Genomic DNA, 27,555 nt, shown 5'->3' on the forward strand with positions numbered 1-27,555 from the left:
AGTTAGGGTTTTATTTTTATAAAAAAAAAATTCATTCATACTTCTCCGCTTGAACGTCCTGAACTTTAGAATAGGAGCATCCATCATGTTCTTTTTTTCAAATTTAGTGCCGCTCAAAGTTAGTGCGAAGACGGCCATTTTGCTAATTTCAGATTTGTGTTATATAGTATTTTCTTCCCATAAGTTAAATTTATTTTGTGCATTGTAGACTCATTTACCGTGCCCATTCCGATCTCACTAATTTATTTGCGATCAAAATTGATCATAATCATTGCCCGTTTGGCTGTAATGTGACGGAAATTTCAACGATCAAACATGGTAAAGGCTTTTGCCCATTCAAGAGAAGGTTCAAACATTTAGCCACAGGGGAGCGCTGCAGTGGCTTCATGTAGCAGGGAGAAAGAAAAGGAAAGTCGAAAGGAGAGAGTGATGGAACTAGCCAAGAAGAGACACTGAACCGTGGGAAAAGCGCGACGAGAGCGCGGCTGATGGAACGATCACCCAAGAGAGAAAGAGAAGGAGAGAGAGAGAGAGAGCAGAAGAGAAAGAGAGAGAGAGAGATAATGAACAAGCGGCGCATGCCGTAGCGTAGCCACGGCCCCCAACTTGCTCTAAACTCGTGCAGCCTGTCGCGCTGTCGGTCGAATTTTAATGGCGGCTCATTCCGATCTTCTCTGTTTAGTAGTGTTGTTATAAAGCGGCGGACGATATTTGTACACCTTTATATGTTACCCAGGGGAACGATAGGAGGTTCCAGTGAATCTCTGTGCTCGGTGTTTCGTCAAGTCCGAGGACTTGTATCGGGCCTTGTATCAAGGACATGGTGCATATCCGCGATGTGTCGTAGCGACCCTCGCGTACGAACATTCCATCGTGCGGTCGTGTTATACGCTTTAGCTTTTTCATGAAAAACGCCGATCGCTAGAGGTACAAATCAAGGGGTGTACAGTTTCATGTATTATTTAATCTATGGAACGTATGTGGGTTCGTCGTAAAAACTGACAAGAACTGCACGGGCTGACCGATGATCATATCAGAACAAACGAATCGAAGCTACGAGCTTTTTTCATCCCGGAGGTAATTCTTTTTCTTTTTAAACGACCGTTCATATTGCGTATCCCAGCTAATGCAGACATATTCGATTTATTTGCGTGTTTTATTCGACAAAATCAACTAGTTTGACTAACTCGCTTATGTGCGCGTTATTGCTAGCCGATAATCGACAGGGAGCAGAATATCCTTGCCTTTGTGCGAAGACACTGGTCTTAGCTGTCAAGTGCAGCTATGCTGCTCACACTAATGAAGGGCGGTGTGTGCATCGGTGTTACTCGAAAAGTGTGGAGCCATCTGTCCTACCCTGATATCGTCGTCGGGATGTTTTAATACCGAAATCGGTCAGTGTACACATTATTTATGTTTCTCATAATTTCCCTTTGGATTTATTCTGACTCATTCGTGTTTCCATCGCACATATAAAATTGCTTTTTATTATTAAAAAATAACACAATTCACTTGATGCACAAACACCTAAGGAATTTCGGAATTTCCATTTTTCATGAAATTTCTGGAATCAGTAACAAAAGTATTTTTCATGTTGAATTCGAATGTTTAAAGTTCAAACGTAAACGTTTTCTTTTTGCTAAACGTGTACAATTTCTTCAACATTTCATTTCGTTTAAGATTTTTTATATTGACATAGTATACAATGAGATAATTATTTAATAGTCTATACTTCAAGCTATTTACTATAGATTCATATTATTGATGTTGGTTTCAATTATTAAGTCACGTTGTTAATACAATTAAGAAATCTTTTGAAACCTTCTCCACGAATTTTTCGACTTTTTCATAGAGGTATTATGATATTGCAAACATGATCATATATGTAAATATTGCAATGCAGTTTCTGTATTCTGTATATACATATCAGTATGCAGAAATTTTCTGATTCTTAATAAAATCCAAATCCAGATATGATTAATAAAACTATAACTCATTTGTTACAACAAGTGCATCAGTTTTATCTAGAGATTGGTAAGATGCAAAAATGAAGCTTTTGTGAATGATAAAAATATATTTTCTCATTTTATGTAGTTTGAAGTTATAGAAATTACACCGTGTAACTCTATTTTTGTTTAATAAATGTTGTTGCTTTTCACATTTTTCAGGGGTACCAGGCAACAAGCATCATGACAGTGCCTGGATATATATGCACCTGGTAGTTTTGCAATAATACTGGTTCTCTACCAGTTGGACTTACAACCTTATTATACCTTCTACGCTTCCTACCCTAGATTTGTACACGCACAAACGCACACGCATAGCGTGTGTGCATGTGCTTTGTAAACTACTGTCCCCACATCATGAGATTCTTGGGATTTGTATCATTTTCGACTTCGCCTATGATATCGTCATCTCCTAAGCTGCTACTGCAGTTGCATCGATTATCCTTTTCATCCATGTCTATTGCCACATGGTTTCTGGTAGTACTGGTAACTGCAGCCATAGACACACCTATGAGTACCACTCCTCCTGTACAAGAAAACAGATCTCTACATGTGATAGCACAATTTCCTGCGGGAGATGGTCAACGATATGAATTTTATCCACTAGACCCAAATGCAACGAGAGAAGGTGCCCTCCGATTTAATCACCTTACTATAGACCCTGCTACAGGAAGACTCTATGCAGGTGCCATTAACAGACTATTACAGTTAGATTCTAATTTGAGACTGGAAGAATATGTTTTTACAGGTCAGCTATTATTCCACAGTTATTTTTATTCTTATAAAAAGGTTGCTAGAAAATAACTGATGTTCATTTATCCTTTTCAGGACCAAGATTGGATAATCCTCAGTGTCATGCATCAGGATGCCCTTCTAGAGACATAACAACGTCTCTAATGGATAGTGTGAATAAATTATTAATCGCTGACGTCGAATCACAAATGTTAATCGCTTGTGGTTCTCTCCTTCAAGGTGCTTGCGAGAAGTACAAAATGTCTAACATATCCATTAAACCGGAATTCATCCCCCATAGTGTAGCAGCAAACGATGAAACTTCCTCCACGTATGCTTTTATTGGACCTGAAAGATACAATGCATGGAGTCAGACAAATATTCTGTATGTCGGCACTACATTTACTAACAGAGGGGACTACAGACACGACGTGCCCGCAATTTCTAGTAGAAATCTGCACAGTCTAGAGTTCGCTGAATACACGTTTAACAAGCAGTCAATAGTATATATTGATGTAAAATATCGAGATCATTTTCTGGTCAAATATGTGTATGGTTTCAATGCAAGTGACTATGCATATTTTGTATTGGTGCAAAAGAAATCCTTTCTTCCCGAAGAAGAGGAAAGGGGCTATATCTCGAGATTGGCTCGAAGCTGTATCAGCGATCCAAACTACGATAGTTATACAGAAGTGACATTGGAGTGTACTGTAGACTTCGGAGATGGAAAGCAACATTATTATAATTTAGTTCAAGATGCGAAAGTTGCACCAGCTGGGAGCGATATAGCATTACAACTTGGAATTTCCGTTGGCGACCCTATCTTTGTCTCTGTGTTTTCACCCAGCAGAAGTATAACCAACGAGCCACTATCGCGTTCAGCAATTTGCGTATATAGTTTACAAGATATTGAAATGAAATTTAACGAAAATATTCACATGTGTTTCAATGGTAGCATTAAATACAGAAACATGGGTTATGTCAGTGGCCCCATACAGGATGGAAAGTGTCCTATAGCAGGAGTAAGTAAAAATGTAATAGCATATTGTTTTTCACTTCTAATATTGATTTTGTTATGTCTTCTTTGCTAATTTTCCATTTATTTCGAACTCAGACAACAGGTAACATTTTGAACTTCTGCGAAGTGGGTTTAAAAATCTCTGGATCTTCACCGATTGTGGGACAAGCAATTTTACATTTTCCCGATGAGTTTATTACCTCTGTAACAATAGCCAACACAGAAAGTCATACCGTAGCTTTTCTGGGCACTAACGAAGGCGTTCTTAAAAAAGTTTTACTCTCGGGAACTGAAACGTTTGAGTACGAGAGCATTGTGATCGATAAAGGAAACAGAATTATGCCAGATAGTTTAATTTCACCGGACGGAAAGCACATTTACATTCTATCGAGTTCGAAAATTTCGAAGGTTCAAGTAGAGCATTGTAACAGCTACACCAATTGCAGCAGCTGTCTCGATGCAAAAGACCCCTACTGTGGTTGGTGTTCTCTAGAGAAAAGGTATTTTATTTTACAAAACTTTACTTATCCATGCTTTTGCTTGTTACATTAATATAATTTCAATTTCTGTTTTACAGGTGCACCGTTAGAGGAGATTGTCAAAAGGCGAGTCATAGCAGTCCAAGGTGGCTGTCTTTGGGCACAGGCCAGCAGTGTATCGATTTCGAACAAGTTCTCCCGGACCGTATGCCTATCAATCAAATGACTACAGTTCATTTGACTATCAGAACTCTGCCCGAATTACCAGCAGGTGCTAACTACAAGTGCGTGTTTGGTAACGCGGAGCCGATCGACGCGTTAATGACCGGTTTTGGATTGTCGTGTCCTACACCGCCCGCTGCGGAGAGACCTAATATACCCGAAGGAGCTGATCATGTCCTGGTACCACTCTCTGTACGTTCCAGCGAGACAAACAAAGACTTTGTATCACGGAATTTCGCCTTCTTTGATTGCTCCAGGCACACAATGTGCACCGAATGTGTAAAATCGCAGTGGCCCTGTAGTTGGTGTGTATACGATAACAAGTGTACGCACAATACCAGCTGCCAGGGAATTATTTCAGGAGAGAACGTGAGTATCTTTTACACGTGCTACTATAAGCATTTACGAAATAATTTATACGTAACGAATCTTTGCATTTCCAGAATCAGGCTCATCTAGCTGCGCACGGAGTACAGTATTGCCCAAGATTCGTCCAACGCAAGGAACCCTTGATGTTACCAAACAGCGTACATAAGGAGATAGTACTCGAGGTGGAGAATTTACCTCATCCTCAAGTTGGTCACAGCGGCTTCCAATGCATCGTTACAATTGAGGGTGCGCACATGAAAGTCCAGGCCCGTGTCGACAGCAGTCGTTTCATAGTTTGTGATAAGACGGTTTATTCGTACGAAGCGGTTACCGGTGAATGCGAGGGGGAGGTGACGGTCGTCTGGAACACGAATCATCACGTCGATAAGACTACGATTAAGCTCTACAAGTGTGAAGTGTTGGGTTCCCATCGGGAACACGCAGATTGTTCCCTTTGCGTGACCAGGGACGCCCGTTTCGAATGCACATGGTGCAGTAATAGTTGCGTGTACAGACACTCGTGTCTTCATTCACCATTCACTGAGTGTCCAAAGCCGAGAATAGACATGATAAAACCGCTCAGTGGACCGATCGAGGGTGGAACGTTGGTAACAATCGAGGGCAGCAACTTGGGATTGAAAGAGAGCGACGTGGAGGGAAAGATACACATTGGAAACACTCCTTGCATTTTAGTCGACTACGAAGTTTCCGTACGCATAGTTTGTCGCACTGGACGCCACGAAGCTACCGACACAGCTTCCGTGGTGGTCGGCAACGATGCTGGTTACACCGAGAGCGCGGTTCTATTCAATTACAAAGATATACACCTGTCCGGTGTCTATCCATCAGTTGGCCCACAAAGCGGTGGCACGCAACTCGCAATCACCGGCATGTACTTGAACATTGGAAGCACCATCTCAGCCTATTTGGACGAGTTACCATGCCATGTAAACGCTACGCAAGCTAGCAGCACCAGATTGACCTGCGTGACCAGTAAATCCGACCGAGTCAGAAAAGTAGAAAGACTGACGTTGAGTATAGACGGAGCTAACCGGACTTTAATCGGTAACCCTTACAACTACACTCATGACCCCACCATCATGGAGATCAAGCCACTGACAAGCTTTGCCTCGGGTGGCCGTATGATTACCGTTCATGGTACTAACTTAGACACTATACAGAAACCAGAGATGGAAGTTTACTTTGACAATGAACCGTTACCGATTAACAGAACAGTTTGCACCGTGCTCAATCCTAACCAGATGGAGTGTCCAAGTCCCAGCGTTGCCGCACGATTTATGTCCCTGAGACGCAACAAGCGAGCGGCCGTCACTGGCCAAGGCACACCGGTGCAGTCATTGAAGCTGAAAGAGTCTCAATTGTCTCTGAGGATAGCTTTCATTATGGACAACGTGGAGAGCGTAAGAGACTTGGACAAGCATTTTCAGAATCTTAGGAGCCGGTTGCTGTACGTTGAAGATCCCAAGTTCCTCGCGTTTCCGCGAAACATTAAATTGTACAAGGGCGACACGTTAGTTATTGAAGGCGAGAACCTGATATTTGCTAGCGATGAATCCGATGTAAACGTTACGGTGGGAACAATGCCCTGTAACGTGACTTCGCTCGCGTCCACTCAATTAGTCTGTATACCACCTGATCAGCAACCCGCGGATACAGATGAGCTTGGAATTAAGACTGAAGATGGCTTGCCGTTGGTTGTTGTGAGGGTAGGAAAAAGTTTGCGGTTTCCTATTGGACATCTTCGATATGAAGTAATAAAATCTTACCCAATTCCACCGGAGGCAATCGCTGGGATCGCGGCTGGTACATTCAGTCTGGTGTTTCTGTTTGTTTTGGTATTAATCATTTATAGAAGGAAGAGCACACAGGCAGAGCGGGAGTACAAGAGGATACAGATACAGATGGACACGCTCGAGAGCAACGTCAGGATGGAATGCAAACAGGCGTTCGCTGAGCTGCAAACGGATATGACCGATTTAACAGCCGATCTGGAATCTTCCGGTATTCCTACCTTGGACCACAAAAATTACATCATGAAAGTATTTTTTCCTGGTGTCACGCATCATCCTATATTGAATGATCCAAGATCCCGCAGCAACGCTTCTCGTACAAACTACGACGCTGCTATGATCCAATTCGAGCAGCTTATAAACAACAAGTACTTCGTATTAACGTTCATAGAAACTCTGGAAGCCCAGAAAGACTTTAATATTAGGGATAAAGTGAACGTCGCGTCTCTACTGATGGTGGTTTTGATGGGGAAGATGGAATACGCGACCGACATACTGATGAATCTTTTACTGAGACTGATCGAAAAAGCCGTGAACACCAAACACCCGCAGCTGATGCTGAGGAGGACAGAGTCTGTGGTAGAGAAAATGTTGACCAACTGGATGGCGCTATGTATGTACAATTATCTAAAAGACTATGCAGGTTCCTCGCTGTTTTTACTTTTCAAGGCGATCAAGCATCAAATTGAGAAAGGACCTGTGGATGTGATAACCCACGACGCCAGATACTCCTTGTCTGAGGAGAGGCTGCTCCGTGAGCAAATCGAGCACAGCGTTGTGACATTGCACGTGGTTCAAGATGATCTCGACGAGAAGATACAGTGCAAGGTTTTGGATTGCGACACTATAAATCAAGTGAAATCCAAGATTCTAGATGCTCTCTATAAGAATACTCCTTTTTCACTGAGGCCGTCCGTGCACGATGTAGATCTGGAATGGCGACACGGTAGGGGTGGTCATTTGACTCTTCAAGACGAAGATCTTACGACAAAGTGCAGTGGGGAGTGGAAGAAGATTAACACTCTGGCGCACTATGGCGTGAAAGAGTCGGCGGTGATGTCGCTAATACCAAGGCAGAACGACGGGTTCTCGGTCGCTTGCAAACCGCCCTGCCACAACTGCAAACCGTCACATTATCATCATCAACAGCAAGCGGTTCACCATCATTCGCATCACCATCACTTGCACCGGCACGCGAATCATTGTTCGTCCACGCATCTTCCATCCACACCTAATCACAATCTAATCAGTCCTATAATGTACAATCATCCTGTTAGCGGTATGTATTTCGAATCACAGCACTCGCCGCCAATCATCACGGCGAACGGCGATGTGGAGGCCGGTCACGGTGGCAATCAACGACTGTATCATTTAGTAAGGCCTATAGAGGACAGCCAGTACATGCCGGGAATGGGTTTCACTGGTAGCAAACACCACCATCCCGAACGAACACACAAAGCCATACCAGAAATATTTTTAACGAGACTGTTATCGACGAAGGGCACCGTCCAGAAATTCGTGGACGATTTCTTGAACACGATATTGTCCGCAAACGAGGCTCTGCCCAGTGCCGTGAAATGGCTATTTGACCTTCTCGACGAGGCTGCCAAACAGCACGGCATCGTCGATCCCGAAGTGCCCCACGCATGGAAATCGAACAGTCTGCCACTTAGATTTTGGGTGAATTTCATTAAGAATCCAGACTTCATGTTCGATATCAACAAATCGACGACGGTCGACTCGAGCCTCTCCGTTATAGCACAAACATTCATGGACTCGTGCTCGATGACGGAACACAGGCTAGGAAAGGATTCACCATCGAACAAGTTGCTCTTTGCAAAGGACATACCGCATTACCGAGAAAAAGTCGGCCGTTTCTACACGGACGTGCAGAGACTGCCGCAGATCACCGATCAGGAAATGTCTAGTGCCATGCAACAGTTAAGTGCGTCGCATGCTAACGAATTCGACGTGATCGCTGCGCTGAAAGAACTTTACATCTATGTCAGCAAGTATTATGAACAAGTAGGTATTCGCGGTAGCTTATATTCTTCTTCTCTGTTCTATACTGTGGTATACACAACATTATTTTAAATTGATTATAGGCTGATAGTTGGAAAGTTGTTTTGTTTTGTACCATGATTGAATCATTATTATGATGAACTTGTCTGTTGTAGATCCTAGAGGCCTTGGAGACAGACGCTGGCTGTCGCAAATTACACTTAGCCCACAGGCTAGAGAACGTAGCGTGCACACTGGAAGGAGAAGAGACCAGTGCCTGCTGACACAACCTGCTCATTGCCATCCCAGGACCCGTCAATCTCTCCAAAAACACTGACTAGTGCCTCCACTTCATATGCATCAGATACACCTCGTTACATATGTACAAATCTTACACGCCGTGTGAATAACAATGCCGTAAATACGTGCGATTTCGTTAAGGCTAGTCAGGCGATAGTTCTGCAGGATAAATTAGTCCTGGTGTAGTAATTTGCGTCTTTATGGTCATGGCCATATCGAAATACGCTCGTGCACACGTACAGATATTAGCGAACGGTGAAATAATGCAGACTCCAATCCTTAAACACGATTTGTTTCTTATTAATATTGTATATTCCATTTATATATATATAATATACATGTGTGTGTATATTCAGTATATGTATGTATGAATATATATAACATATATGTGTGTGTATATTCAGTGTGTATATTCATATATGTATGTATATTCATATATATTCACGAATATATACATACATATATTTGCATTGAATTGCAAAGAATTGAGAAACTACACGTTCGATTATTTATTGCATCATCGGAGGAATATTTCTATTATATTTCATCGGTGATGCGTCTAAGTATTGATCGCGTACATGTTTAAGGATTCGAGGTTGCAACCCTGTGCAAGATACATTTAATAGAGAAAGACATGGGAAGAATACAAGACTCATGACAATTTCAATTTCTTGTTGGCCGAATGTCTATACGTGTATACGTAAATACGGAACAGAGAACGTAACGTAATTAAGGGGGGAAATAATGTGTAAAAGTAAGTGAGAAAGCCATAGTGTCCACCAGACTGTCTGTACAAAAGGAGTACGGCAGCGAGTAGTCTGTGATCCGAGCACTAGTGGCTATGCCTACTATCTTCATTACGCTTTATATATAATGTGTATATATTATATATAAAGCAAAGATCACGCAACGTACGCCTCCACGGATTGTAGTGAGCTAGTTAGAGAGGGTCTATATATGTATTATAAGTTTGAAGGGAAGCAAAGACCCCTTTCAAAGAGAATAAGAGATAACATTAAAGTAAGATAATTAAAATAATGTTAACACAGAGAAGAGAATTGAAGAATTAAGAATTACAAGCGAGCGAGAGGGAAAGAAAGAGAGAGAGTGAATGAGTTTAACTACACTAGGCCTATCTACACAAGTTCATTATGTGAAAGAAACAATTTTCGTTTTAATGGAATAATTCTTCGTCTCACAGTCTCTTTCTGATTACTTCAGATGATTGCGCTAATTAATTACGACTATTGTTATGATTTTTAAGGCCATTGTGTATGACACAGGATAATTTTTTTACGACTTTTTTTATGGATTATACTTATTATCGCTCTTACTAGTGCTATGTTGTATTATTATCTATATATAATACGTACACATCACGGTCTGATAGACAAACGAAAATGCAACGTTTACGAAAGAATTGCTAGACTTTTTCGGTCATTCGAAATGAATTGTAAAAAAGGAAACGATTTTGTATGCACCGATGTTCTTTTGTCTTTTTAACATTTGGTCGGTGTATACCATGAGTCGAACGCACCGAAAAACAAACATTAATTGAACGATGAGACAACGATGAACAGTATTTCTTGGAATTACACCTTCATTATTTTGTATTTGTATGAGACTTCTGATTTTCAGTGTTGCATTTTGATCGGTAGGGGGAGGGGGCATTGCCCTTTGTATACTAGTTATTCCAAGCAAAGCTGTGAAATGTTGATAAACAATTGAATTCACTGCCTACCGCACACTGCCAAGTTTTTCCGTATGCTTCGACGAACTATTTAAACTCTATTAGAAAAATATTATTTGACAGTACTATGTTCTAATAGCGTTGGTCTGGGAAGACTGGGGACACGCTCACACTCGTTTGTACTTAATTAACGTTCTCTTGTGTATTTTTCAATTACTGTAACAAGCCCCCAGGTTTCCCCTATTTTCTGACCAATAACCTATGTGTCTCTCTATTACGTGTATTGTGTTTATTTATATTACGATGAACAGATTAGCTCCATGAGAGAATTGTACGTCAATCTGTCCTATGTGATTTAACGTAACAGGATTCTTCATTTTTTTTTTTTTTTGTTTAATTTTACACTTATACACAAACATTGCACACGAAGATCGCATGCATATTTCTGTACTTGTTCTCTGATCTTCTCTGTTACAAACTCTCAGAAATCAACGGTTAGAAACCGTGTAATAATTTAATTTCCTATACACGGTAATCTTTCCAGTGAGCATTTTACAGAAAATGTTTATTACGAACAATAGAGAAATGATAATAGAATGAACGAGTCAATCAAATGCGAAGACATTAACTATGAATCCATGACTATACAACTTTACTCTGTTATCATTTCCATTTCATTATATTCTAAACATTTTTTATATGTATTTAAAGTAGTGGTTAGTAAGTGGATAATCTCGATTCTCTTGTATATTGAATATATGAAATAGGCGTACTTTAAGTGACGGGGAATTATTTTGCAGAATATTTTTATTTGTTGAATATATTTTTATTTGTACACTTCATTCTATTATAGAGAATATAACGATCATATTTGTTCTGTAATTTAATGCAATGTACTATACGCAGCAAACTTTCTCAGACGGAGAAGCGCGCTCTGTGTATATCATTGATTTCATTGAAATGAAAAATGAGCTGCCCAGCCAGAATCTATTAGTCATTCTACGAGTAAAGGTATTATTTTTCGCGCAGCCATGTCTGTGAGAAAAGCAAGCGAATTATGCCGCTTTTGTGTAAAAAATGAATGTATAGAGGTACTGATGAAAACATGGACTATATTTATAAAAACACCAAGTATATTCTTCTTCTACTTTATGTGTAGAGTGCAATTCATACCGAATATATAGGGATTTTAAACAATCAAGAAAATACTTGTCTTTCCAAAATATTAGAAAATATTATTCATACAACAGGTCCTTTGATTTTTTCTTTATTGTATTTGTAAAATAGTCCACACGGAATGTGTATTTTTTCGATTGTACTGTACTGTCGGATAGTCTTCCTACATTGAATAAGATTATAATCTGTAAAACTACTTTTATCATTCATTCGAAGTAACGTACTTGTTTCTATAAGTCTGATAATCGCGATTTCGCGACGTAAATATTTATGTTAAAGTAAAGTATACTGTGCAAATAATGTATTCTTTATACACAGTTTAGTTGTAAACTGCATTAAATTCTTTTTTCTTTTTTTTAATTCCGCCATTTTTCTGCCAAGTTATCTGATTTGAATGCCCACAAAATGGAAAAACTTATTTTAAGTGTAACTTAACTCAATCTCCCCGTATATTGCAGTGATTTTAGAGTACCGCTGTTTCAACGCTGACTTTTATATGTTTTCCAATTAGACTCGAATGATTTATATATTTTTAGCCAATTGTATGTGTACATATTTAAAGGAACGTGCTGCAAACCTTGAGATTGCGTAAACGATACATGTACATTCCAGAAAACGTTTCCAAATATTCATCAGCGTTGCCATATTAATATAATATTTTTCTATTACTGAATAATATTCAGAAATAATTTGCATTTTTAACAATAGCAAACACTTTACTAGAGTCTTATAGTTGACGTTGGATAGAACTATAAATCTGTGGAAATAGTATGTTATGTCCACAATGAAAGAATCAGTTGCTCAGAGGGCATGAACAAGTCGTTCACTTACGCGATTGTTTATAGCGCAGATTGACGTACGCCTATGTGCGCACATATTTATGTATACATCTCGTTATTTATCCACAGAATCAGAATTCTATGGATTTCTGAGAATTGTATGTGGTACATTCTTAAAAAAATAATGGTTCGTTTCAGAGGTTCTTGCAAATATCTATAATGTATGATACACGAGGTGCATCATACGTTCGAGCGCAGTCCGATGGAAGGTCGTTGCAACAGGCTGCATTTTTTGACGCGTGTATGCACATACAAATTTCGACGAAATTCTGCTGCGTTTGTTCCAGTAAAAAAAAACTTGGAAAATCAAAGTAAAGGAATTCATTCGATATCGATCGTCGAGATGATAATTTTTCGTGGATCGTCCATCATTAAGAAAAATAAAAAAAAGTTTATTTTGTTAATTAGTTCGAGCGTGACGATGCTTCGATAACGTAATAGAATTTCCCGATATTTCGTATACGCTCGACAGTCGACTCCATCCATCTGAAAAGCTTGTCAATTCTGCATTCAACGTATGTATTGTATTGTAATTAAATTGAAGGGATGTTTCAGCGGTTTACAAGTCGAATTAGTATGTCATGCTTCGTAGTATAGACGGACCCGCGCGTTGCGTCGAGTTAAAATTATTCTTTGTTAAGGCTTCGGAAACGATGGGGGGATGATCTTTGTGTCCTGGAAGAATAGACTTAAGTGTATTCGTGTTCGGGGGCGAGCCGTATGGAAATAATATATAATGCAGGGACGTCTTTAATCCCGCGAATCTCGAGTGTATCTTTTTCTCGTTACGTAGCCAACACGTAATGTGTGTATGTAGAACTAAGGGCGAGGGCGATATGATAAACCCTTGAAACCTGTAATTTGTTCGTTAGTATCCATAGCGAACTCGTACAATTTATTATACAATTCATTCTCGTTCTAGAAATCTGTAATTGAGTGATATATAACAATACACAAATTTTGATTAGCTCTTATAGAAATTATTTTCTCGAAGGGTTTATCAAATCATTTCTACCGGAAGTGTGCGACACTGCTTTTCCCGTATCTGCGTGAATGTGAATTTATTAATGTATGTGTGTGTACGGAAAACAACAATCCCTCTGTAAATAATACTCAACCCCCCATCTCACATATAAATAGGTTTTAAGCGACACGTGAGAACGAAATGACTCTTGCCAAATTTTCAATGGGACGTAGGGACAAACAAATAAGCATTTGGAAAATTGCAAAAATATATTGGTATTATAAATGAATTTGATCCTTGAAATACCTGTGACCGATCATGATGGTTGTTAAAAAAAAACATTTTTCCGTGTGAACTATATTTGTATTTAAGTCGAACATACATCTGTACCAAAAATTCTATTCTTCTAGCTTTAAAAACTATAAATAACAAGTCACGTATTGCGGTCCTTACAATTTTCTTTTTAAATCGTAACAGCGGTTGGCTGGATATAAAATTGATATTCTTCGTTCAATGATTATTCATGTTCTCTTTGGCATTAAACGATCCATTGTTTTTTCGTTGACTATATTTCCGACGTTCACTGTATTTTCTACTACTCTCTTCAATCGGTTGATCGCTTACAGTTGTCTCGTAAAGATTTGTATTATAACATTCATTTAAGTTTCTTCTATATTATAAAATATTGTCACGATAATCTTGTGCAGAAAAATTTCATTCCACACCTGATTTTATCTTGTATAATAGAGATTTCTCCTGAGATTTAGTCGATGACAACGCTGGCAAACTGGATGAGGAGTTTTTTGAACTTTGACTATTACTTGTACTTCGTTTATCCTGCTTTGCTTTCTTCATCATGTCTTTTAATCTCCTGTCTGCACTTATTATATGAATATTAGGTGTCACTTTATTTCCACCACCTAATCAGAAAAAGAAAAAGTGATTAAACACAAACGGATTTATTTGCAATTAGTTTATGGATGAAACTTACTTGAATTAGATTTCTTCTGTTCTTTACTTTTGTTCTCTATCACTGTTTTTGGTGAACTCCTTTCTTTAGAGACCTATGGATAAAAAGGTACATTTCTTGTAATGTATCGTTCGAAAGTCATAGTTTTTTACCGAATGAAAGAAAACAATCATAGGTAGAAGAAAATAAATTATAATGCGAGTGAATACACACACCTGAGATTTTGAACAATTTGAGCAATACCAAACTAATCCTGGGACATCTATTTGCGAATCTAGTATATGTGGAACATGACATTCTTGGTGGTACAGAGAATGACACTCCAGACACTCTACGAGTCTATTCCTAGCTCCAACATCCATTCCTTTGCAAATAACACATGTCAAATCATCCTCCAATATCTCTAATGCCAAGGTGTCAGTCTGTATAATATCAGGAGGCGTGTCCCTTGTTGGTAGATTCACAGGCGAACTATTTTTACTAGATTTACTCGAGTGTTTAGAAGAAGAGCTTTTACTCTTTTTGCTACTGCTGCTGCTGTGATCGCTCAGCACTGGTTCCTCCATCATATACTGAAAACCAAGAAATGTAAGACTAATAGTTCAAAGAACAGATCATAATTAACGCATACAGAGGGATCAAGTACTGGATATCGTTTTACGTAAATGAAATCTTCTATGCTTCACGAGTACCCTGATATGAGAACTAAATCTGTAAGTACAATATTTTAGTAAATATTGATCGCTTCAACTCAAAGGAATTTTCTTGTCATCCAATATACCGCGATCAATTTTACTTTTACTCTAATTACCTTTTTATGTAGCACATTGGATAACATTTTTGATGGTCCGTACTTTTGTTTAATCGCCTCATCTAAAAGTATTCGCAATTGCTCTGCTGAATCTTTGTTAGTGGAATGTAAAAGATGTAAACCTTGAGTAAATTGGGGATCTAATTCTAACTGTGACATGTTTCAACCGGTTTGTTTAACCTGTGAAGTAGAAAATATCGTTGTAACTCTTCATTATTGGATATATGTTTGTTTTTTAGATCTTACGAAAAGTTGTAGGTTAAATTTGTGTTGTATAATTACACCACCTTGTATAAATTTATGAAACTTAAGTAAATTCAACAAGTCCGTCGATGCGAAAATATGTATGTACACGTTTTCGAGTATTATGTTTACTTATTATTTTCTATATGTATCACATTTAATAAATACGATGAATATATAGAATTTATAAAATTTAATTGAAAAATCTTAATATATAAACATAAGATATATAATCTTAAAATAACATATAACATAATGAATGCGTTACACGAACAATTTTGCTTTCATTAGAACGAGACGGACGGATGGTAGAATTCTCAACAGTTATCAACAGTTCGAGAGAATTTTCGGTTTTCTCCTCCTCGTATTCTTGTAACCAATATCAGTGACGCGTTCACGAGTTTGCACACATAACTCGAACCCGTGAATACAAGAAGTGAAAAAGCAATTCTTATATCTTTTTAGAAATTCGGATTTTTTTCTTGTGTTACAATCGTTCCGAGTTGTACATTTTAAAAATACCGCCTCGAAAGTATAACCATATACGGGACGGTGTCGTTCCGCGTACGGTAAAAAGTAACGAAAGTGAAAAGAACCGAGAAGCACTAGGTAGCGCCGATAGGTTTGTTCCTGTCCTCTCTTGTACCACTCGTATTCCAAATTTAATTTTCGAAAGTTTTGATTCCGTGAGGAAAATGAGCTGATCCCTTGTCTAGGGAGATATCGGTGTGAAATTCGAAGTCGATGTTGGCCGCGGAACAGACAAAGGTATGCGTTCGACACGCAGATACTCGCGATAAAGGTGCGAAAGAATGGTGAAAATACAAGCAAAGAAAGGACCAAAATAGTAACCCTGCGGGCGATCGAGTGTAAGGGAACGAGTCAAGTACGGCTGGGTGCGCTCTTAGTTCTGTCCTCGTCTATCCGTTGTGGCCGCATATAAGTTGATCCTTGTCGACCCGAGGCGCGTTAAAACGATGTCTAACTTTCGACGGGTGGTTGGCAGCCGTGCGTAAAAGAAATAAATAATCAAAGCGACCATGAAGTGACAAATAAAGTTGGAGAACAATGCTTGCGAACGGCAAGGAAATCTGAGTGTAGCGTGCATTGGCCCCCGTTCTATGTTTTGGACACGTCTTACGCAGCTACAACGTGGTGTTCCCAGCGACATTAGAACCGGAGGCGCGCTATGTGCTCGCTGCGAAGACGAGGCTGACATTTCGAATATTTTTCATCGTGTTACCACCGTGGTGTGTTGGTCTTGGCTGTATCGTGTTCTTCTATCAGTCGCCCGCTGACAACCGTGATTCCTCCATGCGTAGGAATCCGATTCCGCGGTTGGCCCGGATTAAATGACTGAGAATAAGCGGAAGCGACGGCCGCCAGAACGTTTGCACGGGAAGTAACAGATCCGGACGGACATGACTTCTACGAGAAGGGTATTGTACACCGTTCTGTGAGGATTCGCTCGCACCACGGGTACCGGTCGACGGTCCTTTTTGTTGTTAACCTCAATCAACGGTTCGTGTGTGTCGTTATATCCGCGCGGAGCGGACCATAGTGGCCATGCGTCTGATTTTTCCACAGCTGACCACCGTCTGACAGAATAGTCGTTCAGTAGTCTCCAAAAATGAAAACAGAAAAGAAACCAAGCGAACCGAGTTGCGTGTCTACCACTGTAGTGAAAGAGGAGCCTGATACTGATCCAGTCAAGATCAAGGAGGAAAGTAGTGGAGCTAACAACGATGACACAACTGGAGAGGATACTGTCGAATGCCCGAGAGATCCTTGCTTGGATCCCACCAACGGGGAAAGCACACTGTCAGGAGAGAATCAAAATAATAATACCAATCAGCCAATTTTAAACTCGGTGAAGCAGGAAGGAGATCACAACAATCCCACAGATGACTTACCTGGTACGCGCAGATTTCTACTTGCGCTTTCTTGGCCGAATGTTTCTTTTATAACTATGTTATTTCTATATTGTTTCACAGATTGTAGTGGTAATGTGATTACTGCAGATGGAATTCAGCCATTAGTTAGTAATGTTCTTGGAAAACAAATGGGAACTAATACAGGAAGCGGCGAAGCTCAATATATGCAACAACAAAGTCAAATTTTTGTATTTTCTACAACATTAGCAAACAAAGGTGCAGATGCAGTATTGCAGGGGCAATATCCGTCAATTATTGCTTATCACTGTGCACAGCCAGGCACTAAAAAGTATTTAGAGGTATGTTTCGGAACAGATAACTTGTTTTTATTATGTCATTTTATGTAAAATGAAAAATTTAATTTTATCATTTTAGAAACATCCGAACAAAGTGAACCAATTTCGTCAAAATCCTGCACAGTGGTTGAACAATTTTGCCATGATGAAACAGAAAGGTCATCAAGGAGGTACAAATAATACTTTTCCAACGGAGCAACCCCCAGATCTACCGGCCCTTGATCCCAATGCTCCACCATTTTGGAATGAACAACCCAATCTCAGAAACTTGAATGGTGGGAATTCTCTTGGCAATTCTGAACCATCGTTGGATGACGCAAATATAGACGTGCCTTGTCTTGTACCAAATTCACCTGGAAATGCAGGTAATTATATATTCAGCACAGCAAAAACTATCATTTCCAGGAATTAAATGCAACTAATCTGTATTTAACGCATAACATATTTTCTGTTGCAGCAAATCCACAACCTTCTAATAGTACAATGGGACACAGTCCCAATTTATTAGGAGGCAGTACCAGTCCAGGTCCAGGGAGTTTGCAACCATCCCTGCAGGGTGTTAAAGTTCCAGATGAAAATTTAACCCCGCAGCAAAGGCAACACAGAGAAGTACAATTAGCAACCATAAGGAAAATGCAAATGATGTTATTTCCTGAACACAAAGAAGAACCTACTAATACATTAGACACAACGCAAGGAACAACAGTGTCGTCGTGTCCATCAACAAATGTTCCTCCAGTGGTACCATCGCAGTGTCCTCCGAGCATGGACTGGCATAAATTACAGCACCAGTTTCTCGATGGGAAAACCAAGGTAGTACTTCTTTAAAGTATAAGGCATGCGCCCATTTAAGAGTTTCTTGCGGGAGTTGCTCTTAACAATACTTTCAAACGGTACATCCATTTTGCTTGCTACGTATTTATGTCACTCCAGGGTAAACCTATACCCAATCAATTATAATGGCTGTTTCTTTTACGATATCTGAAAAATTTGTTTATTTAAATTATTTTAAGCGACAAACCGATTCGACGTGGCGGTCACACAACCGCGAAAAGTTCTTTCAAAATGCGAACCGATTTCGTATTCTGAGAGTAGCAGTCCGAGAGTGACCCTACTGCGTTCCAAGTGCAACTCGAGTCTTGATACTCAAGAGTAACCTGCGAGAGTTTTACTCTGAAGTGAATGCATGTTCTAATACGTTACAAGAGTTGGTCGATTAAAAGTTAATAGGATTTGGTTTAGTGTTTCTGGTGTTTGATTCAAGCTGTAACTTTTGTCCGCGTTATAGGGTAGCGTTGGAAGTCCTGGTACAGGAGTTTCATTAAGAGGTGCTGGTATGGTTGGAGTCCCTCGAAGTCAAGGACCACCACCGCCATATCATCAAACAACTCGTTCTGCAAGCGTACCGATCGCAATACAAAGCCCGAACCCTTCGTCGCCGAATAATCCCACTAGTAATTTGTCGTTACCATCGCCACGTGCAAGTTCAGCATTAAATTCACCGGCAGACTGCAATAGGCAATTTCAACTTAGCAATCAGAGAACGAACCATCTACCTGGACAGAGTCCAACCAGCCAGGATTCTCCCAATCCAACAGTTGGCAACGCGACTGCAGTATCAACGACAAGATTAAACCACAGTAATCCGGGCACACCGGTTTCCCACTCACACATCTCGTCATTGAGTCCAAGTGGACCAACTGCACAAAAGGACTCACCTCTGGATTTTCCTAACAGTCAACCACCAAACGGTAAGTCTTCAAAATACATTTTCAGATATATAAAATAATATATTTCACATTGAATCGCTCACAAAGGATTTCCATACTAAGTAATGCTATAATGCTATACATAGTATATGACAAAAGTTCACTGCTGTAGTATTGTGCGGTGAATTGATCGTGTTATATGTTACAACATAGTGGATGGTATGTTTTGCCGCACGCTGCAATCCTTAGCCCAGCAAAAACAACATACTGGAGCAGTGAACGCAGCAGGCGTTAAGGAAGCCAATTTGATGCCGGTTCCGAGTCCGCAACAGATTCAATACCTCAACACGTTCGAGGGACAGGAATTGACTATACAGAAACAGCCAAATACAAGTTTAAAGGATGGTAATTTGTCCACGTAAGTATATCGTATGTTTTTTCTAGTGTCTCGAAGAATCATTTCTCAGTAATGATTAAATAAGCATTCTTTCCGTTTTAGGAACACCACCAGCAACACCGAAATATCGAATAGAATTTTGCCAGGAAATTTAGATAATAGCAATCAATTTTCTGCTAGATCTGAAGGTGCGAGTCCGGTTCAGATGGATAGTATGAACCGTGGTTTTGCCGGTTCACTTCATAGTCCTCATACTCCTCATACTCCGCACACACCAGGCAATGGTGCTCCTCATACTCCAGTTGATCCTGGAAAGCCTGGCAATAAATCAAGCGCAAGTGCACAAAGTAGTCCGGTACCGCATAATACCAACATACCAGACAGCATGGGTCCACCGAGAACGGTACCAGCATCGCCTACTACAAAACCCGACACATCTCCGCCTTCGACAAAGGATACACAACAGCAACAACAACAGCAGCAGCAACAGACACAGCAACAGCAGCCACCGCCGCAGCAACAGCAACAACAATCTTCGGTAGTGAATCCAAACAATTCTGGAAGTACAACGGTAGTGCCTTCGTTAGGTGGAGGCACAGCCGGCTCGTTCCCTTGTGGTAGACCTTCCATAAACGTGAGTCAACCTTCAGACAATGTGCCTCTAAATCCCAACAACATCGGAGGGCGACTCGGCAGTTTAACCGCCATGAGTACAAATCACTTCGACCCTATAACTTCGTTAGCTCAAATGAGTCAACAATTGACGAACACCGCGGCCAGTAATTCGTTGGGTAACGATGGACCTATACACTCCGGTAATACCGGAATGATGCAATTCGGGAACCCGCACAATATGCACATGATGCAAATGGGCAGCGAGATGAATGGAAATTGTCATATGGGTGGGCCGCCGAATGAGCCAGGTGAAGTGGGAGGAATGTGTATGGGTTTACCGGGGCCACCGACCAGCTACAGTCCCACGACATCACATACAGGAAGTCCCGGAGTGGTACCCAGTAAAATGGGACATCCCATCATGGGTCACGGCATGATGAGCAGCCATTCGGGTAGTGCAGGCGGTGCGTATCCGGGTGGCGATCCACATGCACCACCACCGAGATTAATGACAGGACACGTGACCGGCCCAAGCCCTTACAATGGAGCGAACGTTCAAGTGAAGCCCAGCGCTCCAAACACGATTCAATATTTACCAGCGAGACCCAATGTTGGCCACACACCGAGAGGGCCCCCAAGTTTGGACTTCCTTCAGCGGTTCACGAATCCTCTATCTAATTTAGAGTCAAAAATGGGCACGCCTTCTGTAAATCTTCAGTACTTCCCGAACGGTTGTGTACCAAATAACATGGGTCCACACGGTGGCATGCCATCAGCTATGACCGGAGGCCTTCCTAGCATGGGAGGCTCTCCGAGGATGGACGGTCAATCTATGAATTCGTCAGTCGGTGTGCATCCTTCGATGAGACCGGTCGGCAACATGAGACCCCAACCAAATCTAATGCGAATGCAGCACATGGTTGGGGGCGGTGTCTTTCCAGGAGGTTCGATGGATCCAGATAAAGTCTTCCCGCCCGAAATGGTGTCGCAAGTTCCCAATCAAGCTAACCCTGGTATGTTCGTATCCGGCAGCAAAGGCAGCCCTATGGGGTTAGGACCTCCTCCTGACGCGACTCAACCACTACCGCCAAGCATGGGTGGTGCTACTAGTAATTTTAAAAACAGCCCTTTCGTTGGTAGTGGACCTAGCATGTCGGACCCAAATTATGCTCAACAATTCCATAACTTCCAACAGCAGTTATATGCCACCAGTACTAGGGGAAGCGGGCCACCGCATCCTAATTTACATCCACCACCGAATTCGCATTCGCATCAACAATTCTTCATGCCCAAATAAAAAGTATGTACGATTGAGAGAGAGAGAGAGAGAGAGAGAGAGAGAGAGAGAGAGAGAGAGAGAGAGAGAGAGAGAGAGAGAGAAGATATATCGTAATGGCGATGTTTACAATTGTGGTGGCCTTTGTTGTGGTGTCCTTTCGACGACTGCGTTTACCCAAGGATATGACCTGATCCGATGATGAGTACGAAAATATTTCTGGAGAGTGTACACACTTTTATTATTATATTAAGCGATCTTGTAAAGGACAGAGATATGTCGAATTTGTTAAGGTTCTGATGTTGATGTATTAATTATCAAGAGTAATTATACACGTGACCATTTCAATCGCGATGGTTACATGGACTGGCGTGCGACAAGGGACGCTTTTCTCGTTCAATTCTTTATTTACGGTGTTGTTTCTGTTTTATATGTTAGAGCCGTTTAAGCGTTTTTCTCGGTGTTAGCGAGGATAAAATCGTTCGTAATGTCTGCCGCAAGAAGAATAAGCAAAACGTAAAAGAAAATTTTTTTAGCAGCTGAGCTTTGTTTCTTTCGTTCGTGTCAAATTTTTCTCTCTGTAAATTCGAAACTTTTACAATGAAAAAAGATTAATAAGAGAAAATAGGCGCATAAAGAACATTGTTCACGCGATCATGTAAATATTAATGTAAGATTCGGTTTCTTCGTAGTGATCGTTATTTCGTCGATCGGAATATACGGTAGTGACTAAAGAGAAATACGAGAATGTTTCTAGAAAATCATCTTTAAAAGAGAAAAAGCATAAAGGAAAAAGAAGATAAGCAAAAGCGAGTATTCGGCATACTGCCATTCTCCTTTTTCTTTATCGTTAAAACAATTACTCGTGATAAAGTGATTGTGCGAGAATCAAGGAAAAGTATTTCGAAGGAGTGGGAATGAATACGCCATTCATCATCCTTCCTTTTTATCATTAAATACTTACAAGAAATGAAAAGAAATGCAGTCAAGCAAGCTCAAATTCATAATTGTACATATAAACGATATACATATTATATATATATATATATAAAAATATATATATATAAAATATATATATATATATATACCTGTTGCAACATACTCCTTGCAGTATCGCCCATCCCTTCTCACCTCCTCTATCCCTCATTGATTCCCACGTGACCAACAAAACTGTGCATAATCATGACCCCACGTAGTTTACGAATAATAAGATAAAAACGAAGAGTAACTGACTAAGAAACAATTATGTTGTTGATGAATGATTTTTATTATAAATGAAAAATAAAGATATTTACAAGAAGTCGGTATATCAGAATTGATCGATAAATGGATTCTCATGATGCGGCGTCAGAGAGCGGAAGTTGGAGGATTTTCCTTTTTTCGTCTCGTTACATTTATCGTTTTCACTCTCGCCTGATCGCGAAACAAGCACAGGCTCTGACATGTTCAAACAAAAAATCATGTCATTATATCTTTCAATTAAGCAGGCTGCTTCCAGCTTACTCGGATCTGTGATAGTCAAAGCAAGAACATGTATCTTTTTTTCTCTTCATTCCGAAGACATCAAATACATATCTGTATTCATTAGGGAATGATTCTTTTTTTTAATACTACATTACGTTTTATTTAATTGTTAGTGTTTTACGCGCAAAAAGAGAGATGGAGAATGAGAGAGACAGTGTGAAAGTGAAGAAAGCAAGAGAAAGAGATAAGGAGACAGAAATAAACTACGAAAGAAATAAAAAAGAAATAATTTTTGTCGAAGCAGCTTGAGGCAATCGTAAAGCGAATCGTGATTACCAGAGCGTCGTGCGTTTGTGATATCATAATTAGAAGTCTTAATGATGCGGCGGCAGCGATGACAGAGAGCTATTTACGAATACTTCATACGTTCGAATTAATTAGAAATAAGATTTCTTCTACGATTTCGTAATGCAGAATTGTACAACGAGTCGCGTAACATCGTCCATAGAGTTATAATTAGAATTACAATTTTTCGTATCATTCTTTTTCGGATTTTTGTTTCTTTACGTGCGAAACACGTTCTACCTGCGCCAAATACTTTTTACGACTTCTCCGCATTACTAGATGCAATATTTTTTAAAAACAATACTGCGCGAATAGGTAACCTACATTTTCACTTTCCATCCATTGTGTCAACGAAGCTACCGGAGTTCAATCACAAAAATGTAAAGCTTATCGTTAATCGATTCCCTTTGCAATAAGTCATAATATTGTCCATCATCACTTTATCCAAAGGTGCTTACTAAATCACTAAATTTTCACGCGTTGCGTGAATCTCTTTTAGGTTTCACCGAGATATTCTCGCTCATGTGGGGTTTCCTCTCACCTGTAAAAAGATCATTCACTTAATAAGCGATTCTAGTTTAATCCCCTCAGGTTTCGCTAAGTCTGTGTATCTTCCTCTTTGACCATGCCATTTTTAGAATTTAACATCTACTGGTCTACGATAGAATATAGTAGAGATTACACTATCTAAAGTTACAAAGCAATAGTGTAATTGCAATTCGTCACTTTCACAATCAATTTTATACCCGAAACCTAAGTCAAACCTTTCCTTCTGCGCAGCATCTCATTGACTGGATGTCCCCGAATCGCGCCAGTCGTCTTTATCTCTGTAAAAACGTTACAAACAATGTATAAAAACCCACCATTTGTTAATACTTTCTCGGTTTTTCGATTAAGTACATTATATACTTTTTCGAATTGTTTAATTAATAATAAAGAAATTGTCATTAACTACACGCCAGTGAACATCTCCAGAACCGTACGGCTTGTTCGTTTTTTTCTTTTATGTTATTCTTTATATTCTTATCGTTATTACCTTGATCGCTCTTCCGAGGACGGAGTGTTCCCGTTTGTACTGAAAATTAATAATGTGTAATACATCGATTGTACAGAAATATTAATCTTTTGGAAATTTACTTTTTCTTTAATGCAAAGTCATCCCACTCGCTCAGATCATATTTCGATAGATCTCCATCCTCGTCGTCTTCTTCTTCGTCTTCTTCCTGCAACGATAGACACGAGCGATCAATTCTTTCGTCTTCTTTTTGCTTCAATAATGACTTTTGAGTTAAATAATTAGTGATTTAATTACATTTTCTTCGTTTCGATCTTCATCCTCGTCTCTCTCGTCTTTATTTTTAGATGAATTACGCACGGGGCTACTATACCTAGAATCTTTGGAGTCATCGTCCGAACGGTTCTCAATTTTCCGTTTCTTTTTACGTCGCCCGAACTCATCGTAGTCATCATCGTCGTCTCGTCTCTCTTTATATTCGACAACCCCTCTGTCATTATAACCACCTCCATATCCTGTACGCTCCTCGATCTCCCCAAACTTTGGCGCATTACACATGTTGCACTGTTGTCTGCGAGCCCAGTTTACGTTTCCACATTTGCTGCATTGCCAATCGTCCGCGCTGAAACATTGCAGAAAATCATGACATGAAATCTTCAATATTTATCATCATTATCCATTGATTTGCATTATATATATATTCTTTGTAAATATTCTTTGGAAATATATGACACATAAATGTGTGATATTCACCTAAACAATCCTCTACTCTTTTCCGCAGCTGCTTTCCCAATTTCTTGTCCTAATTTCTTTTTCTTAGGGCATTCTCCCCTATCTGTGTAAGAATATTTTGTTGTTAGTGAAATAAATATTAGTAGAATAGCTACAAAATGATGATAACAGTAGCTAGTAACAGATACAATGTTATTTTAAACAATATTATTAAAAAAACTGTTCTATACATTACCATATCAAATGTCATATACCTTTTCCACACCGATTACAAGAGTTTCTTCTTGCAAAATTTATATTAGCACATCTGGAATATTAAATAGCAATATTTACAATATACTACAAAACTCAAATCAAGAATTAAATGTCTTCCTGTGCTAAAAGAAATCCTTTTCTAAAATGAAAAATGACGCTGTCCAATGTTATATTATTTTATCGAGTCGACAATAGACACTGTCACTGTACAGCATGTCTGTTTTGTATAGAATAACAGACAGCCAAAATCATTGTAAAACATGATCAGATAATTTACGTACTGTGTATCAGGACAAATCCAGTCCCCTTCATTAATATTACGTTGACTATCCTCGTCTATTTTACTAGATTCCATTTTGTGTCCGATCTAATTGCTCGTAAGTAGATGCGGTGCTGGATAATTTATCAAACTTACATTTGATTTTCAATTAAAAACTGTTCTATCCAGGTGCATCTAACCTTTACACCGACGTACCTTTTTTATCGTCCAAGCTATGCAAAACGACAGATTTCACATCACGTTTTTAAAGGTTCAGCTTAACGCAACCTGTTTGACGCATGCAAGGATTATTGCATTGTGTTGACACAATTTAATGCACAATTTAATGTACAGTTCGAAACACTACAATTGCAACATTAACGACACAATCACAACGCTTACGAAGCAATGAGCTGTAACGTGGCGGTGGCGGTGCTAAAGCACCACTAAAGCACTGTACAAACATACATACATACATATACATATACCTATATGCAGGCATGTATGCAGTGCTCGAGCGATGCCACAGAGATCCATCGCTAGATGGCCACGTACAATTATTTGTTTCTTGCAACTTGCAACTTGCAACTTCATACAACGTTATGTATGTTGCACATCTGGTACATATTAGCTAAGAGAATAGAATGAGGATCTTGGAGGTAAATTCCTCTTTAAAGTAATAATAACGAGATCAAATACAAGAAGACGAATGAAACATCATTTCCTATATATATAAGAGTCGTTTATTATTAATATTCAATTAGGTTCTTTTTCATGGATCAAAGTTAACTGCTATATCGACCTACATAACACAGAAATTCAAGACAGTACGGCATAGTTTATCCATGGACAATACTTAAATGTAGTACAATTCAATCAAAGTAATACTGGAACGCAAAGACAATGAGTAAACTTATTCAGTAAGAGGTATACGTATTTCCTCTACGATTCCTGATCAAGTACTTATTCTAAATCGCGAAACTCTATATTATCGCCGACATTTGTTCAATTAAAATTTGATCAAAATCGCAGCACAATTGTAATCATACGTACACGAACACGTTGATGTAGTACCGTTAAGTACAATTGAAAATACAAATGTATAAGATTCATAGCTCTGCAGCATTTCTTTGATATCCGTAATATTTTTTAGAACTAGATTATACGTACATTTTTTGCCGTTTTCACTATAATAAAAAATGCAAATAATGGTATGAATCACCTATTTCGTAAAATATGCATGTATATACCCAGTAAGCAATTTGTCATGAATCTGACAGAACGCTGTTACGTCAAATACTGAGCCATCCGTTTCCGCATCTCACATCGGATTTGGCACCAACACTTTGCACATGCCAAATACGGGCCAAATCTAGACCAAACCTTATAGAACTGCCACATGTGCCACATGAATGCTACCGACCTGCCCTCTTCAAACGAAACGTTTCGCTACAAGATTGCGCCAAGTTTGCCATTGATTTGGCAACGCAAAGCATCTGCTCCGTAATACCGAGCCATCTATTTCTGTATTACGCCAGGGATTTGGCCTTATCGAAATATATATTAAATGCGAACCAAAAGCAGTGATTTTGCACCAAATTCGTATAAATTTGCTCGCAAAGTACAT

General features: G+C 39.5%; 3 protein-coding genes across 6 annotated transcripts; 2 read left to right on the forward strand and 1 right to left on the reverse strand.

Moving 5' to 3' along the window:
• Nucleotides 1-54: 54 nt before the first annotated feature.
• Nucleotides 55-13,896, forward strand: PlexB (plexin B). 3 transcript variants are annotated; one of them, XM_033478151.2, is made up of 8 exons: nucleotides 55-1,077; nucleotides 1,213-1,394; nucleotides 2,169-2,754; nucleotides 2,835-3,772; nucleotides 3,853-4,256; nucleotides 4,334-4,826; nucleotides 4,901-8,662; nucleotides 8,815-13,896. In XM_033478151.2, exons 3-8 carry the CDS (start codon nucleotides 2,334-2,336, stop codon nucleotides 8,920-8,922), a joined length of 6,126 nt encoding a protein of 2,041 aa, XP_033334042.1. In that variant the 5' UTR covers nucleotides 55-1,077; nucleotides 1,213-1,394; nucleotides 2,169-2,333; the 3' UTR covers nucleotides 8,923-13,896. The 3 variants fall into 3 exon arrangements, with proteins under 3 accessions (XP_033334042.1, XP_033334045.1, XP_033334044.1); XM_033478154.2 differs by having other exon boundaries at nucleotides 2,835-3,760; XM_033478153.2 differs by having other exon boundaries at nucleotides 1,227-1,394.
• Nucleotides 13,897-13,948: 52 nt separating this feature from the next.
• On the reverse strand, nucleotides 13,949-27,329 carry LOC117224872 (uncharacterized). Its single transcript, XM_076525958.1, has 17 exons — nucleotides 25,951-27,329; nucleotides 25,669-25,721; nucleotides 25,436-25,517; nucleotides 24,980-25,304; nucleotides 24,805-24,890; nucleotides 24,704-24,742; nucleotides 24,460-24,494; nucleotides 20,337-20,590; nucleotides 20,188-20,284; nucleotides 19,434-19,591; nucleotides 19,268-19,370; nucleotides 18,331-18,513; nucleotides 18,045-18,214; nucleotides 15,389-15,550; nucleotides 14,793-15,149; nucleotides 14,599-14,671; nucleotides 13,949-14,527 (listed from the first exon to the last, which is right to left on the reverse strand). Exons 1-17 carry the CDS (start codon nucleotides 26,022-26,024, stop codon nucleotides 14,322-14,324), a joined length of 2,457 nt encoding a protein of 818 aa, XP_076382073.1. The 5' UTR covers nucleotides 26,025-27,329; the 3' UTR covers nucleotides 13,949-14,321.
• On the forward strand, nucleotides 15,677-24,803 carry lgs (BCL9 domain-containing protein legless). 2 transcript variants are annotated; one of them, XM_033478178.2, is made up of 7 exons: nucleotides 15,677-17,547; nucleotides 17,626-17,864; nucleotides 17,941-18,226; nucleotides 18,319-18,674; nucleotides 19,150-19,612; nucleotides 19,820-19,988; nucleotides 20,070-24,803. In XM_033478178.2, exons 1-7 carry the CDS (start codon nucleotides 17,262-17,264, stop codon nucleotides 21,877-21,879), a joined length of 3,609 nt encoding a protein of 1,202 aa, XP_033334069.2. In that variant the 5' UTR covers nucleotides 15,677-17,261; the 3' UTR covers nucleotides 21,880-24,803. The 2 variants fall into 2 exon arrangements, with proteins under 2 accessions (XP_033334069.2, XP_033334067.2); XM_033478176.2 differs by having other exon boundaries at nucleotides 15,910-17,547; nucleotides 19,784-19,988.
• Nucleotides 27,330-27,555: the final 226 nt, after the last annotated feature.

The sequence above is a fragment of the Megalopta genalis genome, chromosome 13 (assembly GCF_051020955.1).
Source record: "Megalopta genalis isolate 19385.01 chromosome 13, iyMegGena1_principal, whole genome shotgun sequence".
Lineage (NCBI taxonomy): Eukaryota > Metazoa > Arthropoda > Insecta > Hymenoptera > Halictidae > Megalopta > Megalopta genalis.